At 41.7% G+C, this 17,273-nt stretch overlaps 1 protein-coding gene across 1 annotated transcript in view; it reads left to right on the top strand.

Moving 5' to 3' along the window:
- Positions 1-1,991: 1,991 nt before the first annotated feature.
- LOC110584712 (myosin-8) overlaps positions 1,992-17,273 on the top strand; it is a 24,763-nt gene continuing 9,481 nt past the window's right edge. The window contains exons 1-20 of the mRNA XM_044921799.1: positions 1,992-2,195; positions 2,287-2,430; positions 3,863-4,019; positions 5,105-5,132; positions 5,213-5,327; positions 5,412-5,504; positions 6,729-6,792; positions 6,913-7,011; positions 7,636-7,739; positions 8,232-8,370; positions 8,726-8,844; positions 8,933-9,082; positions 10,194-10,364; positions 10,464-10,773; positions 11,413-11,486; positions 12,328-12,415; positions 12,514-12,631; positions 13,701-13,824; positions 13,913-14,049; positions 15,433-15,688. Of these exons, the coding sequence (XP_044777734.1) occupies positions 1,992-2,195; positions 2,287-2,430; positions 3,863-4,019; positions 5,105-5,132; positions 5,213-5,327; positions 5,412-5,504; positions 6,729-6,792; positions 6,913-7,011; positions 7,636-7,739; positions 8,232-8,370; positions 8,726-8,844; positions 8,933-9,082; positions 10,194-10,364; positions 10,464-10,773; positions 11,413-11,486; positions 12,328-12,415; positions 12,514-12,631; positions 13,701-13,824; positions 13,913-14,049; positions 15,433-15,688 (2,694 nt within the window). The remainder of the gene's footprint in view (positions 2,196-2,286; positions 2,431-3,862; positions 4,020-5,104; positions 5,133-5,212; positions 5,328-5,411; positions 5,505-6,728; positions 6,793-6,912; positions 7,012-7,635; positions 7,740-8,231; positions 8,371-8,725; positions 8,845-8,932; positions 9,083-10,193; positions 10,365-10,463; positions 10,774-11,412; positions 11,487-12,327; positions 12,416-12,513; positions 12,632-13,700; positions 13,825-13,912; positions 14,050-15,432; positions 15,689-17,273) is intronic.

The following is a 17,273-nucleotide window of genomic DNA, read 5'->3' as shown; positions in this document are numbered from 1 at the left end:
CCAAGACTTTTTCTGCCAAACAATTCCTTTTGACTTGAGAAAGCACAGGCAGCTGCATTGTTTCCATAGCTATCCATATAAAAGAGCCCTTGGAATGAGGCTGACTCGGCCTGCTTTAAAAAGCTCCAAGGTAAGTGGGAACGGCAACGGGCTTTCAAGAGGGACACTGGCCATGCTGTCCTGCGTAGGCTGCAGCTGCTAGCTGGGGTACTGCTCCTTTGGATACTGCACGTTTTTACATCCATGACTTTTGTAGCCTTCTGTTTACAATAGCCAGTAATGCCGCAAATTGGATTTTGTGTGTGTGTTGGGGGGGGGGGGTTGTGCTTTTGGTTAACTAATGAAATGCTTTTCCCTTCTCTTTTATAGAACTGCCTTGTTTCCAGACTACATCTTCTCACTTGCTAACAAGGTAAGGGTTGGACTAACCAGTCCCTGGAGAAGGTGAGAGCCTCTGGGATGGAGCTGTGTCACTTAGCAACCTTTAAGAAAGTGCTGGTCTCAGTAAATACCTTAATAACTGTACTTCAGGAAAGGTACTAGAGAGAGAGGGAAGGAAGCCTTGCTTTTCAGAACAATGCACACACATTCATTCAGGATGCAAGCGTTGGCGGGGGGTGGGGGGCATCTTAACAAGAAAACTGCTAATGGAATTGCTAGTTTGTTAACAGAATATCATTCTATAGGGAAAAGAGATCTGCAATAGGATTCGCTTGCTAAAAACGTCAAATTTGATAAAAATGTATCCTGCTATTAGAATTCATTAAGTAAACATGATATCTAACAAGTAGGAAAGAAGGTACCTAGGAAAAAGCTTCCTTAAGCTCCTTTAAAACTTGTAAAAAGTTACCTTGCCCAATGCTGAGCATTGCATGAAATGAAGATGCTGTGAACCTTTTGTTACACACATATCAGTATTAATCTGCCCAACTACTACACACCACGTTTCTGGAGGGAGACACTGGTGGGTAGCTGATCAAAACGACTTTCAAGTAACTGAATCCCATAATGCCTGAGTAGCATTCTTTGCCAAACCTTTCATTCTACCGATGCCGCTGGCAACCTGCACATAACAGAGAATGGGGCAGTCCAAACCTGCATTCTCCAGCAGGAAATTTGGAAGGGCAAAGGGAGCCCTTCAGTGCAGAAGAATGAGGATAATATAACACTGCATGTCGACTGAACATCGATGCAATAAATTTAAAATAAATTTAAAATAATAAAATGAGGATAACATTTGCTATGGCTTTTACCCTCAATTAGGTTAACCGACTGACTGGATGCTAATATGGCAACCATAAGATTCAATAATATGCAAAGATATTATGTTAGGCAAACACTAGTAAGCACACAACTTGAGAAAAAGAGGTAAACAAAATTATCATCCTCAAAACGCCTGACCTGGAGCACTTCTGGCTGATTATCTACAGGAGGAAATGAAGTTCTTTTGCAGTACATGACAAGAAACGGAATTTTCTTCCATTACAATAAATAGCATTTTCCATCGAGACAGGAGCCTGTACTATTTCAAACTGCTTTCTCAGTCTTCAAGTAACTTTGTCCCCAAAGTATCTGTCCAGTATCTCACAGGCTGTAAATTAAGAAAGGCAGATATTGTAATCCCTCTTCTATGAGGGAGGCACTGTAGCTTGAAAAGATCAAGGGTCACCAGCTCCTCGGCAGCACGCGGAGACCACAGCCAGCTCCCTGATTAGAATGCTGGTCTCGGAGGTTGAAAGAAAATAGTGCATGTCAAGCCCTGAGTACAGTGTTGGTTACACAGTGACCCTTGATGCGTCTGAGACCTTGGGATTATGTTTGTTTCAGTAATTACAGCATGGCGCACAGGGGGCCTGCCTGGTGAAATTTCCAAACAGTGGAGTTTCCATGAACTATCACCACCAATATAGAGAGAGATACTGATACACATGACAGTCCGCATCTCTAATGTGAAATGCCTCTCTCCTTTAGGACCTCTGAGTTCAGCAGCCATGAGTTCAGACCAGGAAATGGCCATTTTTGGGGAGGCAGCTCCGTACCTCCGAAAGTCTGAAAAGGAGCGCATTGAGGCCCAGAATAGGCCCTTTGATGCCAAGACATCTGTCTTTGTGGCGGAGCCCAAAGAATCCTTTGTGAAAGGGACCATCCAGAGCAGAGAAGGAGGGAAAGTGACGGTGAAGACGGAAGCTGGAGCGGTGAGTAGAGTCCCTGGAGCCGGCCACATTTTATCAATCCTTGCGTTCCATCTCTCAGTTGACATGAGCCGTTATCTTCCCTGTTTACCAGACTCTGACAGTGAAAGATGATCAAGTCTTCCCCATGAACCCTCCCAAGTACGACAAGATTGAGGACATGGCCATGATGACCCACCTGCACGAGCCCGCTGTGCTGTACAACCTCAAGGAGCGTTACGCAGCCTGGATGATCTACGTGAGTGCCTCCTTCACCCAAGTGCTCTTTATCGCCATCACCCTGCACTGGCCAGCCTGTCGCTTCCACTGTAGTATAAATGGGTCGAAAGCAGTGACCCATTTTGCTTTCACTAGTGGTATAACTAGTCAGCACACATGTTAACTAGCTAGTACATTAGTTAGTTAACAAGTTACAAGGTTCACTATTGCTGTTGTAAGGCACAGCCCAACAGCCAGTACTTCATCCTTTGTCTTCCCATCCAAAGCCAGGCAAGGTCATTGTCCACGTGGATTGGGTTTGCCCACGTCCCCTGAGCAAACACTGGAGCAGCTACTGTTTATATCTCAGACACATGCCTACATTTCTACCCACCCCTCCCATTCCAGTTGTAGAATCATCCAGAGGGAAAGGATACATTTACACTTTAACACAAAAAGATAATGTTTTAAAGATGAAATTTCACTCATTTTCAGTCTTCTAAAATGACAGCAATTTGTACCTCTGTGTTATGGTCCCCTCTATATGAATGCCACCCCCTCGAGGAAACCTCCCACCTTCCCCAGGCAGAGTGGGATGCCCTGTCCTATGGTCTCTGTCCCATCCACAGCACTGACCTTGGTTGTCCACCACCATCCATTCACATGTCTGCCTCCTGCGTAGACTGTAGGCCAGGAGCTTCCCCAGGAATGCATCTCATTCACGCTTCATTGCAGGTGCCCTGCAGGGGTCTGGCACATAATACACACCCAGTGAACATCTTAGAATTGAAGTTATTACATCACATTGACATTTTTATGTAGTTCAGCCAGTGCTGACGCTCAGCCAGACAACACCCACACCGGTGTCTCTAGTGATTAGAGTCAGCATCCCTTCTGACTGGTCGGTGCCTGTTTTGAAAAGCTCCCTGTTTAATCATAACGTATTTACATCATTTTGTGTTCTGTGTCTTTACAGCTTAATAGTAGTCTGCAAATGTTGTCCCAGGATTGCTGGATCCTTTCAGGTTTACCTTATTACATGCCTGCATCATACTGTCTTAAGATTTACCACAGTTCACCAAACCACTTCCATACTGTTGGGCACTTCAGTTGTGTCCAAACTTCTATTTTCATGCATTTGAACGATCTTAATGCTGCAAAGGAAATACAGGCATATCTCCTAGAATACAGTAAAAATGTCTCACACTACACATTAAAAAAAAATACCTTTGGAACTCCAACTATGTGAAAATCGTTGTGATAAGTCCCAAGAGGAGCAATAAAAAGTCAAAATTATGAGCCCTTCCCTCAAGGATTTTGCTCTCTCACTGTTGAACGTTCCAACTAATTTTCATGCCGATGCCTTCAAGAAATGTAGGGTACTTCCTTAAAGTGCTCCTTTGAGTCAGAATTCATTTAACAAGTGAATTGCACACCTAACAGGAAAAGCTCTTTCTTATTCCCTTGCGTAGACCTACTCGGGCCTCTTCTGCGTCACCGTGAACCCCTACAAGTGGCTGCCGGTGTACAACCCCGAGGTGGTGGGTGCCTACCGAGGCAAGAAGCGCCAGGAGGCCCCGCCCCACATCTTCTCCATCTCCGACAACGCCTATCAGTTCATGCTGACAGGTGAGTTAAATGTTTTGTGTGTGCGTAATCTTTTTGGAACCATAGGAGAAAGAGACCCTAACTGTCTCAACACGCTCTTTGAGCCCTTCTGTTAGGCTGGTGTATTGGCGAGGGAGGTGGTCCAGGAAGGAAGGGGTGTAAAAGATGACTTGCAATCCTTACCATCACACAATTGCTCATGGTCTCTTCAACTTTTAAATGTCAATAGGGGTTGGCCATAGTTAGAGAATTTACTTTTGAATGACTCAGAAACTAAAAAAGCTTGAGCAAAAATTATAAACACTGTTTATGTGTATGCACACACACAATCACACATACAAACTGTGCCTCCATTGACAAGAGCCAAAAACCAGAAGAGTAAAATCTGCCCCTGTGATCTTATCCTCAACATCAGAAACTATGACCAACGAACGCCCTCTCTATATTAGGGAGGGCATAAATGCTATTGCCCTTTGCCCTGAGCCAACCTCCACACGCTCCAGATTTTAAGGTGTATTTGGTATTAAAACAGCCATACCATGAATCTTCTTCCTAGAATACTGCCTCAGCCAGCCCAGTCTAAGCTAGTTGGGGAAAGGACTTAGAGAATTCGTCTTCAGAGAAAGTAAAACAGTAAAACCAACCTTTTCCCCAAACTATGACTAAAGCCGTGATTACTTCCAAAGCTACCACCTGTACTACATTTACCCCATCCCACATGCTAAAATACCTATTTTCATGACTTCTTACACCTACAACAAATATTCACTATTCACTACTGGAATTGTCATCTAAACCCGACCGAAGGCTCAAGTCCACTTTTGATATGTCCTTAGTGACAGAATATTACAAAGAAAAGGTCTGCTGCTTTGTTCCAGTGTTCTATTTAAATGGATGCAAGTGTGCTGAAGTCAGGGGTGTGGTGTGGGGAGGTAGTGGGGGGCATGGGAGGGGCATTGGAAAAGACTGGTGGTCGAGGGCCCACGAAGCCCTAGGGTTTGCAAAGTCCAGTCTGAAAAATACTAAATTTATCCCATTTTACTTTACTATTTACAAATATACCAAAAAAACCCCAGTATTAAATGTTTATGATTTCTCTTTTGTAGACCGAGAGAATCAGTCAATCCTGATCACGTGAGTAAATTTTATAGTTTCTTATGGCTGTGATAGTTGCCACGTCTGGAACCTCATCTCACTTAGTTTTTATTTGACAGCGGAGAATCTGGTGCAGGGAAGACCGTGAACACCAAGCGTGTCATCCAGTACTTTGCAACAATTGCAGTCACTGGGGACAAGAAGAAGGAGGAAGCTACGTCTGGCAAAATGCAGGTGGGTCTGGGGCCAGACTCAAGACTCTCACGGTTCTTGGGAAGTCTGGAGCCCCAGAGGTGAGGACCGCTCTTGTCTTTGCAGGGGACCCTTGAAGATCAAATCATCAGCGCCAACCCCCTACTGGAGGCCTTTGGCAACGCCAAGACCGTGAGGAATGACAACTCCTCTCGCTTTGTAAGTTGCAGACACTGGTACGGACACTGTTCACTGGTCAAGGTGTATGGGTTGTTTGTGAATATACTCTCTGAATCTTTTTGTTCACATTATACTGCATCGGGCTCTCTCCTTTCCCTCTGAGCATGTAATAATATGGATCCGAGTCCCATCTAAAAAGATATGTGACCATATATCTGAGTTATTTCTCATTTGTCATTACCTACGATTATTTATAATATGAAAATCAAAGATAAAATTCTTTTACCTATCCTCAAAAAGTTGAAAATAGAGCTACCATATGATCCAGCAATTGCACTACTGGGTATTTACCCCAAAGATACAAAAGTAGGGATCCGAAGGGGTACGTGTACCCCGATGTTTATAGCAGCAATGTCCACAATAGCCAAACTGTGGAAAGAGCCAAGATGTCCATCAACAGATGAATGGATAAAGAAGATGTGGTATATATATACAATGGAATATTATGCAGCCATCAAAAGGAATGAGATCTTGCCATTTGCAACGACGTGGATGGAACTGGAGGGTATTATGTTGAGTGAAATAAGTCAAACAGAGAAAGACATGTATCATATGATCTCACTGATATGAGGAATTCTTTATCTCAGGAAACAAACTGAGGGTTGCTGGAGTGGGGGGTGGGGTGGGAGGGATGGGGTGACTGGGTGATAGACACTGGGGAGGGTATGTGCTCTGGTAAGCGCTGTGAACTGTGCAAGACTGTTGAATCTCAGATCTGTACCTCTGAAACAAATAATGCAATATATGTTAAGGAAAAAAAAGAAGAAGAAGAAGAAGGTAGCGGGAGGGGAAGAATGAAGGGGGGGAAATCGGAGGGGGAGACGAACCATGAGAGACGATGGACTCTGAAAAACAAACAGGGTTCTAGAGGGGAGGGGGGTGGGAGGATGGGTTAGCCTGGTGGTGGGTATTGAGGAGGGCACATTCTGCATGGAGCACTGGGTGTTATGCACAAACAATGAATCATGGAACACTTCATCTAAAACTAATGATGTAATGTATGGGGATTAACATAAGAATAAAAAAAAATTTTTTTTTTAAATTCTTTTACCTAAAAAAATAGGAGATACACCTTTTCTGCCTCATACAAATAGTCTCTGGATTTATTTAATATCAACCCATTAGGCAGTCCAAGTATTTTGAGTTTCTCAAAGATTTGATATGATTTGAAAACCCAGTAGTAATATTAGTTTTCCTTTCAAGGGTAAATTCATCAGAATCCACTTTGGCACCACAGGGAAGCTGGCTTCTGCTGATATTGAAACATGTGAGTGCTTGGATCTCATTTATAGTCATTTCTGTTTCCTATAACTTATAAAGTCAACCCAAAGTAAAATCTGCAACCCACGTGAATTTTTACATTGTTCTGTTCATTGTTTCCTTCCAGATCTGCTAGAGAAGTCTAGAGTTACTTTCCAGCTTAAGGCGGAAAGGAGCTATCATATTTTTTATCAGATCACATCGAACAAGAAACCAGAACTAATTGGTAAGAAATGTCATAATCCCTTTCCAGAATGATTACACCAGCACCTCTCCGTGCACGGTCCAGCCTAGTATTCCATGACTGAATTTTGTCAGGTTTACCACCTTGATTTCGAAAGTAGCTTCGTAAGTTTATGTGTGCTTATTATAGAAATCAAAAATGAAAACTGAAGATAACAGCTTCAAATCCTATCACTATGAAATAACCACTGTGAACACTTGGGTGAATATCATTCTACTCATTTTCTGTACTTATACTCATACATATGATAACTGGAATCATACTTCAATGTTCCTCTGTGATGTACTTTTTTCATTGAGGATTAATGTATCATGGTTTTTTCCATGTCACCAACCGTAGCTCCACATTATTATTTCTAATGGTTGCATCGTGTTATATTCTAGAGATAAGCTTAATTTATTTAACCATACTTTTTTAAGAATATTTAGGTTGTTTCCAATCCTGGATTTTAAATAGCACTATACTGATCATTCTTGTAAATATAACTTTTCCCAGTATGTGATAATCTTCTTTGGCTTCATAAAGTGTCTTAGAATTTGTCTAGCCATCTCTTGTTTTAATGAAGGGGATAATTCTGCTTACCTTTACTCTGTTTCATGTACTTAGAAATGCTTCTGATCACCACCAACCCATATGACTACCCATTTGTCAGTCAAGGGGAGATCAGTGTGGCTAGCATTGATGATCAAGAAGAGCTGATGGCAACAGATGTAAGTGCAACACAAGAATGATGATGTTGGGTTAGAACAATGGTCCCTCCAGATAAATATTCAGTTTCTAGTAGAAATAGCAAGAGAGGGTTCAAAGATGAGCACAGATATGCCACCTAGAGTCAGCCAAAAAAGAAGATGTGTCCTACAACACTTGACTTTCCCTTACAATCTTTCAAAGGTCTATCATTTCTGAATTTATCTAAACAACTTTTTTGTAATCTACGTGAATGAGATCCATACCACTTCTCAAAATAATAAGTTCCTTAAGTTTACTATCTTGTTCTCTATCTTAAGTTTACTTTTTCAATCTTAGAGGGTCTGTACCTATAGTTCTAATGCTCAGTGCTGGCCTCTAAAGAGTTCCTTGCGCCCCCATCAGCAAAGATAGTTTCCTCAGTTTAACCAACATATCAGGAATCAGAATGTGAATGATGAATAGTAAATGTATGGATCATAACGTAACAGTTATCCTCTTGGTTATATTGGCAGAGTGCTATTGATATTTTGGGCTTCACTAATGAAGAGAAAGTCTCCATCTACAAGCTCACAGGGGCTGTGATGCATTATGGGAACTTGAAGTTCAAGCAGAAGCAGCGGGAGGAGCAGGCTGAGCCAGATGGCACTGAAGGTACCAAGTCATCCCTGACTTTTTGTTTGTTTGAAAATCACATTCTTAACTTGTTACTTGAGTTTTTCTAGAAAGACAAAGTCATTTTTAAGAATTGAGTTTTAAAGTATACCCAGATAATATACTATGTGAAGCATCATATTAGTTAGATGTTTCCTATCATCTATGAAGTTCTTTAGGGCACACTACCCATAATGAAAATCTTGAACTTAGTGGGGAAAAAAAGGGGGAAAGAATGCTCAAAGAGATATTCTGAAAACACTGCATAAAATGTCTGTAGCTTAAAAAAATTTTTTTTGAGAAAATGGGTTGCTCTGGGCCATAATAACATTGCTTTATCCTTTCTTCCTTTCAGTTGCTGACAAGGCGGCCTATCTCCAGAGTCTGAACTCTGCTGACCTGCTCAAAGCCCTCTGCTACCCCAGGGTCAAGGTCGGCAATGAGTACGTCACCAAAGGCCAGACTGTAGAGCAGGTAGGTGCATAATTCAAATTCACTGGCAGGAATCAAGCATTTCTGCAGTCCTCTGATAACCTCAAGAGATATATTTTTGTTTTTCAAGGTGACCAACGCTGTGGGCGCTCTGGCCAAAGCCATCTACGACAAGATGTTCCTGTGGATGGTCACCCGCATCAACCAGCAGCTGGACACCAAGCAGCCCAGACAGTACTTCATCGGGGTCTTGGACATCGCCGGCTTTGAGATCTTTGATGTGAGTTGGTAGCTGGTTGGTAAGGGGATTTTACAGTAAGGTAATAGAAACATCAATAAGAAGAAATCTGTGAATATTATAACCTTCTCTCACTACTCCCAAAAAGTTATGCTGAAACTTAAAAGAGAATGATGGAGTAACTACTAAGCATTTATCGCAGTGGCAGGCCCCACTCTATGAGAAATCATGTACTTGATGAGCACTCTGACTTGCTACGTACGGGACCCAAAGGGAGTTAAGAGCTAGCTTAGTGTCTGGCGGGTGGGGGGGGGCCCTCTAAAAATCCCACAGCACCAAATGAAGTTAACATAAAAATATCAAAGTAATCCTGTGAAACATACAGCATATTCTGAATATATGGTGGGGAAGTCATTCAAAAACACTTAGACAAGAAGAGCAAAGATTAGTAACTTATAAAGTCAGCATTTATTCTCATTAATGGGATGAGATAAAAATCCCATTTGATGAAATACAGTTTTCCTGCTTATAGCTTTTAAGAAGTTTATCTTTTTCTTTCTAATTATAAAAGCAAAACTTGGACATTGCAGGAAATACGCAAAATCAAGGGAAAGAGTTCCCTGTTAATTCCACTATTTATATCAAGCTAATGTTAACATTTTGGCGTTTGGCTTTTGTTTTTAACACAAGTGCGTTATCACACTGTATATCATATTTGGTATCTTGATTTTGTTTTCATTTCACATTGAAGAAGAACAACAGTGTCAATTATTGTCCACTTATTAAGCTGACACTGGTGATTTCCATACTACAGAGACCCCTCCCAGCCAGCTCCTAATGGGTTGCCCATTAGCTCTTAATTGAGTCCATGGAAAATGGAAAAGATAATGGAATAAACATGAAATGATGAAGTAGGAACTCAGAAAAATCCCTGAGTAAGCTTAAGCCAGTGCAGGGAAAGAGCATTAATACAATCTAGGATTCTGTAATAAAATGGCAACAGAGAAAACAGTAGATTTCATAGTGCTCCCCCGTCATGATTTTGATATCTGTAATCTAAAGGCTATTCAACATATATTTTTAAATTAAAAAGTCCTACATTTACAAATGCTCAATTTGCTCAAGAGAAAAGTGAACACATGTATTTATTTAGTTCAACAGCCTGGAGCAGCTGTGCATCAACTTCACCAACGAGAAGCTGCAACAGTTCTTCAACCACCACATGTTCGTGCTGGAGCAGGAGGAGTACAAGAAGGAGGGCATCGAGTGGACCTTCATCGACTTCGGGATGGACCTGGCTGCCTGCATCGAGCTCATCGAGAAGGTCTCCTGATCTGTCCTCTCAGTAACATCTTCTCATAAACTCTGGCTCATCCTACGGCTCATATTTACCCTATACGCATTTTGTTTTGCTTTAATCCAGCCCATGGGCATCTTCTCTATCCTGGAAGAGGAGTGCATGTTCCCCAAGGCCACAGACACCTCCTTCAAGAACAAGCTATATGAACAGCATCTTGGGAAGTCGGCCAACTTCCAGAAGCCCAAGGTTGTCAAAGGCAAGCCTGAGGCGCACTTCTCTCTGATCCACTACGCCGGCACCGTGGACTACAACATTGGTGGCTGGCTGGACAAGAACAAGGACCCCCTGAACGAGACCGTGGTCGGGCTGTACCAGAAGTCTGCAATGAAAACTCTAGCTAACCTCTTCTCTGGGGCTCAAACTGCCGAAGCAGGTAACACTCAAAAAATCTAACACTTTCTCTAGGTATTCCAAAAAGTGCTGTTAGATCGAGGCTGATCTCATAACCCTGCCAGAAGGATTGCAGGCCAGATCCATTGTTTTTCCAAGTTTTGACTAACTAGGCTGCATTGCAATTATATATTTGTGTCTCACTCTGGCACTGACAGAGGCCTGCCTTACTGCAAAAGGTCAGAGAGGAACTGTTATGACCTCAACGAATGAAAGGCCTCAGCCTCTATGATTCTCTCCTACTCTTTCCTCCACATCTGCTGGATATTGAGTATCTGGGGATATTTAAGGCAATGGAGTGACAAACTTCTGCCTATCTAGACTAGTTTCTATTGATGATTTTTGAAGTTATTTTGTCCCCACATGTCCTAACATTAAGGATCCATTTTTATACAGTGAAGTGAATGCCCTTCACTTCATCTTCTAATGGAGAAAAAAATCACAGAAAAGTAGATACAAGCTTAGTTGACAGCTAAGAGTCATTTGGCTCCAAGACAGAGGCCAGTAGTGTCCAAAAACTGCTCCATCAGATGCGTGCAGAAACTGGCAATAAATAAGCAAGAAATAGCTTTGTCAGTTCAAAACTATACTTGAATGACACCTTTTCTTATTTGCTCTCCAGAGGCGAGTGGTGGTGCCAAGAAAGGTGGCAAGAAGAAGGGCTCTTCTTTCCAGACAGTGTCTGCCCTTTTCAGAGTAAGGAAGAAACTGTTTTTGACACTCCCCACTTACTTTAGGAATTTGTTTTTAAAAGCACAGAGTTCTTTCCACAAGTCATTGAGGAAAAAGACTGACATTGATTAATGATATCTGTTAATCTAGTTTTAGAGACAAAACATTTAAGTTACTCAGAAATTGTTAGCTCATCTTTCATGTCGAGCCACATAATGCCAAATATTTTACAGGAAATTTTATAAAACTGAATATTCTACCATTCGTAGTCTAGTCTTGTCACAAAACTAAGCAATGAGTGACACAGTACTCAGAGAAATTAAATTAACAGTAAAGCTAATGAAAATCTAGCAGCTAGCCTATAAGGAACTTAATACGGTATCCTTGTCCTTAATCCAGTCAGTCCCCAATTATAGCTGGTAAGATTGTTCCCCTTTAGATAACATTTATGCCCTGAGAGTTAATTGGGTTGGAAAGGGGAGCTATGTTTATGAGAAAAAGCTCCAGTGTGGTGCAGGCTTGCATGTCCTCATTGGAGAACCATGGAGTTGGGTAGAAGAAAGTGTGGCCATCTTGTATAAGAAGGCAATAGCCTTGTGAGTGTATGTGGGAGGCCATGCACCAGGGAGGAAGTAGGACCTGTGTCAGGCTGCTTCTCATGTGTAACTCCTGCCAACTCAAGTGGAGAAAGAGGTAATGAGGAGAAATCTGCCTCTCTGGAGAAGGATAGCAAGGTATTACCTTACATGGAAATGGGCCATACTGGTCATTCAACTCAGCCATAAACATTGAGTTTACAGACATCACCAAATGCCCACAACCATGGCTAAAGTTGGAGATAATGGGCTTTTTCCTGACTTCACAGGAGAATTTGAACAAACTGATGACCAACCTCAGGAGTACCCATCCTCATTTTGTGCGCTGTATCATCCCCAATGAAACAAAAACTCCTGGTAAGAAGCTCTAGAGTGAAGGCACAAAGCATGACTGCCATACCTCTTTTAAAAAAACAGCAACAATTCTGCAGTGTAATCCAAATGTATACTTTTAGGGGCCATGGAGCATGAACTTGTCCTGCACCAGCTGCGGTGTAACGGTGTGCTGGAAGGGATCCGCATCTGCAGGAAGGGGTTCCCAAGCAGGATCCTTTATGCAGATTTCAAACAGAGGTCAGACTCTCTGAATTATGGTACATCTTGAAGTTTAGTATAAATACATTTACTGCAAGCAAAACAATTTACTGAAAAAAATATGCCTCTATTCATGTTTAATTTGCCACAAAGAGTGAAAAATCATAAGCCTCAAAAACACCTTTAAAATATAGATATACCACCTATTTTGTACTCCAGACTTTTCGTGGGCTTTACTGAGCTCCCGGCTTAGCCCATAGATATACACATTAACTTCAGTGATTAGGAGAACTACCATTTTTTCATGTGTAATATGTAAGTACTAGCAATACCTCCTCTTATAGATGAATAAACTGAGGCTCAAGAGATTAAGCTACCTGCCCAAAGTCACATGGGTGTTGGTGGCTAGGTTAGGAACTCTCCCAGGCAGGTACAGAGCTCCCAGTGAGTCATTTTCTATCACTTCCTTTGTCTCCCTCCCTCACTCACTGGTTTCCCAGGGTTTCCAGAACCCCATCACATACCAGCTCCTGAGCAACTCCTTCTCCTCCCTAGATAAGTCCATCTTGGGAATCAAATAAGAGGCAAAGGGACAAAGGGCTGGCGGCAGCTCCAGGAAGCTGGCCTTTCCTAAGGCTGGGTCTGGTGGAGTGGGGCAGAGAACTTCAGTGTGCAAAACCCAAAGTACCCTTACGCATGAATTTGGGTGATCAGAACAGTTCCTCCTACCTGAACTGAACCTTCCTACCAGATTTCTCACTAAAAATTTGCTTTCTGGGACTCAGGATCATAAAAAGCAAATGAATCTAGCCAGGAAAACATGTCACATTTTATTGGTCATCTACATCTTAACATGAACAAGATCATGGGATGCTTTCCTGAGAATAAGGTCTGATGAGGCAGAAAGGAAAGTCTGCAACTGTGCAGGAGGGTGGAATGGAATGAAAACTGTTGATGACCTGACCATCTATGTATACAAAGTCCTTCCTGCAAACAAAGAAGGATACTTTTCTTTAAAGCTCTGATTCTCTAAATAGGTCATTTAATGTTTATCTGCTATTAGTGTCATCATAAACCAATTAAAAAAAAACTATATTTACTTAAACAGATACAAGGTATTAAATGCAAGTGCTATCCCCGAAGGACAGTTCATTGACAGCAAGAAGGCTTCTGAGAAGCTCCTTGCATCCATCGACATTGACCACACCCAGTATAAATTTGGTCACACCAAGGTAATGGTCTCTAAAGCCTACCTGATGCTATCTGTGTCCCTTTGAAGTTTATGTATAGTGTCTGATCCGCAACTCCTCCCATGCACAGGTCTTTTTCAAAGCTGGTCTTCTGGGGCTCCTAGAGGAGATGCGAGATGACAAGTTGGCCCAGCTGATTACTAGAACCCAGGCCAGGTGCAGAGGGTTCTTGGCAAGAGTGGAGTACCAGAGGATGGTGGAGAGAAGGTATAAACATAAATTTTTTATTTATTCCCATCTTTCTGCTTCAGAAACACATTTGAGTTGGCTTAAGATCCAGATGTAATAAGGCCACAAACATAAGCAAGAATAAATAAAGAGTCCTATACTGAAGTGGGGATATACATATACCAGAAAACTGAAGGCAGGGATCATCACCATGAAACATATTCTGAGTGTTCAGGTTAAAGAGAGAGAGAGAGTGAGCATAAAGCATGGGCAGTTCTTATCTCACAAGAGAAAATACAGGAGTATAAAAATATACCAGTGTGAATTTAGTGGGTAGATCATTAAATTAGATACACTGAACTGAACAGCAGACAGTATTTTCAACAGTGATTTTATACAAGATGCAGAAACAACTTCTTCCATCTGATAATTTCTATTATCAAGCTATTATGATGTAAAATATTAAGGGCATTTATCTGTGAAAGATTTTTTCAGTAAGTTAATACAGTGTCACCAAGGTACGTAGCTTTCTGGTGATCTGATCTGATGCAGGGACAGAGCTCTAGTCTAAAGATCCAGATCCAGGTGTCTCAAACTGCAGAATGCATGTGAATGGGACCCATGGTGAGAAATGCATTTTATATAGGCATATACACATTCGTGTGTGTGTGTGTATAAGTATATATGTAATTTACATCAAACAAATTTTATTTCTATCACCTATAGTTATGTTAATATTTTCTATTGTATTCTATTTTATTAAAAATAGTAAGTTTGGTCATAACCCACTATATAGATACTTGGGCAGTAATTGCCTATATAGGAGGGTAATTAATTTTTTAAATAAATTAGATTTTTTAAATGTGATAATATTACAGATTAGAATGCAAAATTCACACAACACATAAAATGTAAAACGAGAGATTTTTACAGAAATTCTGTCTTTAATGAGTCCCTTTGTTTGGTGTCCTCATCCCTCAGGGGTCTTGAAAGTGATTTTCACCACTGCTCTTAGTGGTGTTCCAGAAGGAAAGCTTGAGAAGCACTGATGTACAGCAGTAGTTCTCAAAGGGGGGTCCTTAGACCTACATCATCAGCATCTCTTGCAAACTTGTTACAAATGCACATTTTAGACCACATCTCAGATCTTCTGATGGAATCTCTGGGGATAAGGTTCAGGAACGAGCATTTTAACAAGTCCTTCATGATTCTTACACACACCAAAAGCTTGAGAGGCACTTATGTAGAGAAATGAGTGATTAACGAGTCCTTGACCATCATCCCAAAATAGAATTTCTTCCATCTGTGCTTTTGAAGGTAGGAGAGGTACACGGTGGGGGCAGAACCTCCAGCTCTCATTGCCAAGACTTCATCTCATTTCTTCATCCACACAATATCAAATTTGCATCAATTAAATTTCAGGGAGTCCATCTTCTGCATCCAGTACAACATCCGTGCCTTCATGAACGTCAAGCACTGGCCCTGGATGAAACTCTTCTTCAAGATCAAGCCTCTCCTCAAGAGCGCAGAGACCGAGAAGGAGATGGCCACCATGAAGGAAGAGTTTCAGAAAACCAAAGATGAGCTCGCCAAGTCAGAGGCAAAAAGGAAGGAACTGGAGGAAAAAATGGTCACTCTCTTAAAAGAGAAAAATGACCTGCAGCTCCAAGTTCAGTCTGTAAGTAGGGAGTCATGGTGGGTGCTGCTCATCAGGATGCAAGTGCCGGAACTCTGGCCACTAGCGGCAGTGAGCTGGGTAGTCAGTGCGGGGACACTCACTGGAAGGAGAAGGTCAAAGCACTCTGATGGTTCTAGCATAGTCCATATATCCCTTCATCGCCCAAACCAGGACTGGGGCAATAAGGTAGAACCGACCACTGTCATCCATTCTCCACTCTTTCATCAAACTACAGGACTTATGACTTCCCTTTGAAGTCAGTCTTTGAAAGTGATTTTCACATAAAACTATCCCAAATGAAATATTAAGGGGAGGATAGCATGAAGAGATTTATTCTTTTTTAATCTCCAAAACTTCCTTAAACTTCTCGATGTCCAGGAGTTTTAAATCATGATATGTATAGCTGACAGATGTCAGTGCTCTCCATCACATTTTACAGAATTGTTGTTACTGACCTCCAAAATTCAGATTCACTCTTTCCAGTCCATGTGCACAGTCAGTGCCTCACGGCACCCGGACCACTGCCTTGGCACCCCGGATGCTCTGCCTGCCCCCAGCTCTCCCCTCCAGCCAGCCTGCTCGCTGCTCACTCCTGCACCAGTCATTTGAGAACTGCCTCCATCAACTCTGAAATGTAATTTATAAGACTGTCTTTCATTTGGAGTGAACTGAATTGGTCCGGTATCATCTACTCATCGCAAAATCATATATTTCTCCTGTTGATTAAAATTAGTTTCTTCTGTCAAGTTTGGGCCGTGTAATAACTCTTTCTTCTAGATTACAGAAGGAAAAAGAGCTGTTTTTCTGACCCAGCCCCTTCAAATCTATCCAGTATGTTCTTCTGTTGTCCCTGGAGAATTCCTTAGAATCTGTCCTACACCACTATATTCACTACATGAGCACACATAGCACATTTTACACTTTTATGTATTCAAAGGCTGGTATGGAGGCTCACTGATGAATGTATTTATCAGTTTCTTGCTCATATCTTGTCCACTCCCAACGCTCTTAATTGGAAACATAGCAGGTTGCCAGGAATTTCTTGAGTACTTTATGCCTCAACTTGAATGTCGAAAAACATCATGATCACAATCATCCTCCAGTACTACAAAGAGAAGCAGTTCATTAGCAGCTGCTGAATTCCCCACTGGAATGCCTTCTCTACTCCTGCTCCATTCCCCCCAGTGACTTGATTTTTACAAAATGAAATCCTGCCCACCTCTCAAGGTATAGCTCAAATGTCACTTTATCCAGGAAACCACCTCTAATAGAACTTCTCTGATCTCTTCTGTCACAAACTGCTTTCTGCTTTCATGATAGCTTTTGGGAGGTGGGCTTTCTAATCTACTAGAAATATACTATTCTGAAGGAACAGGACATTTGGTTTTCCCACAGTGTATCCTGGATTGCACACAGGAGGTGGTTCATAAAATCTAAATCCAAAGAACCAACAGCAGAGATTGACATTGTTATCATTTTTAAATATTTCATTCTTTCTTTCCAACTTTGATTTTTTTTCCAACTCAAGGAAGCTGAAGGCTTGGCTGATGCAGAGGAAAGATGTGACCAGCTGATCAAAACCAAA

This window comes from Neomonachus schauinslandi, chromosome 15 (assembly GCF_002201575.2).
Source record: "Neomonachus schauinslandi chromosome 15, ASM220157v2, whole genome shotgun sequence".
NCBI lineage: Eukaryota > Metazoa > Chordata > Mammalia > Carnivora > Phocidae > Neomonachus > Neomonachus schauinslandi.
The sequence above is the reverse complement of the archived record's forward strand: the minus strand, read 5'-3'. Positions and strand labels throughout refer to the sequence as shown.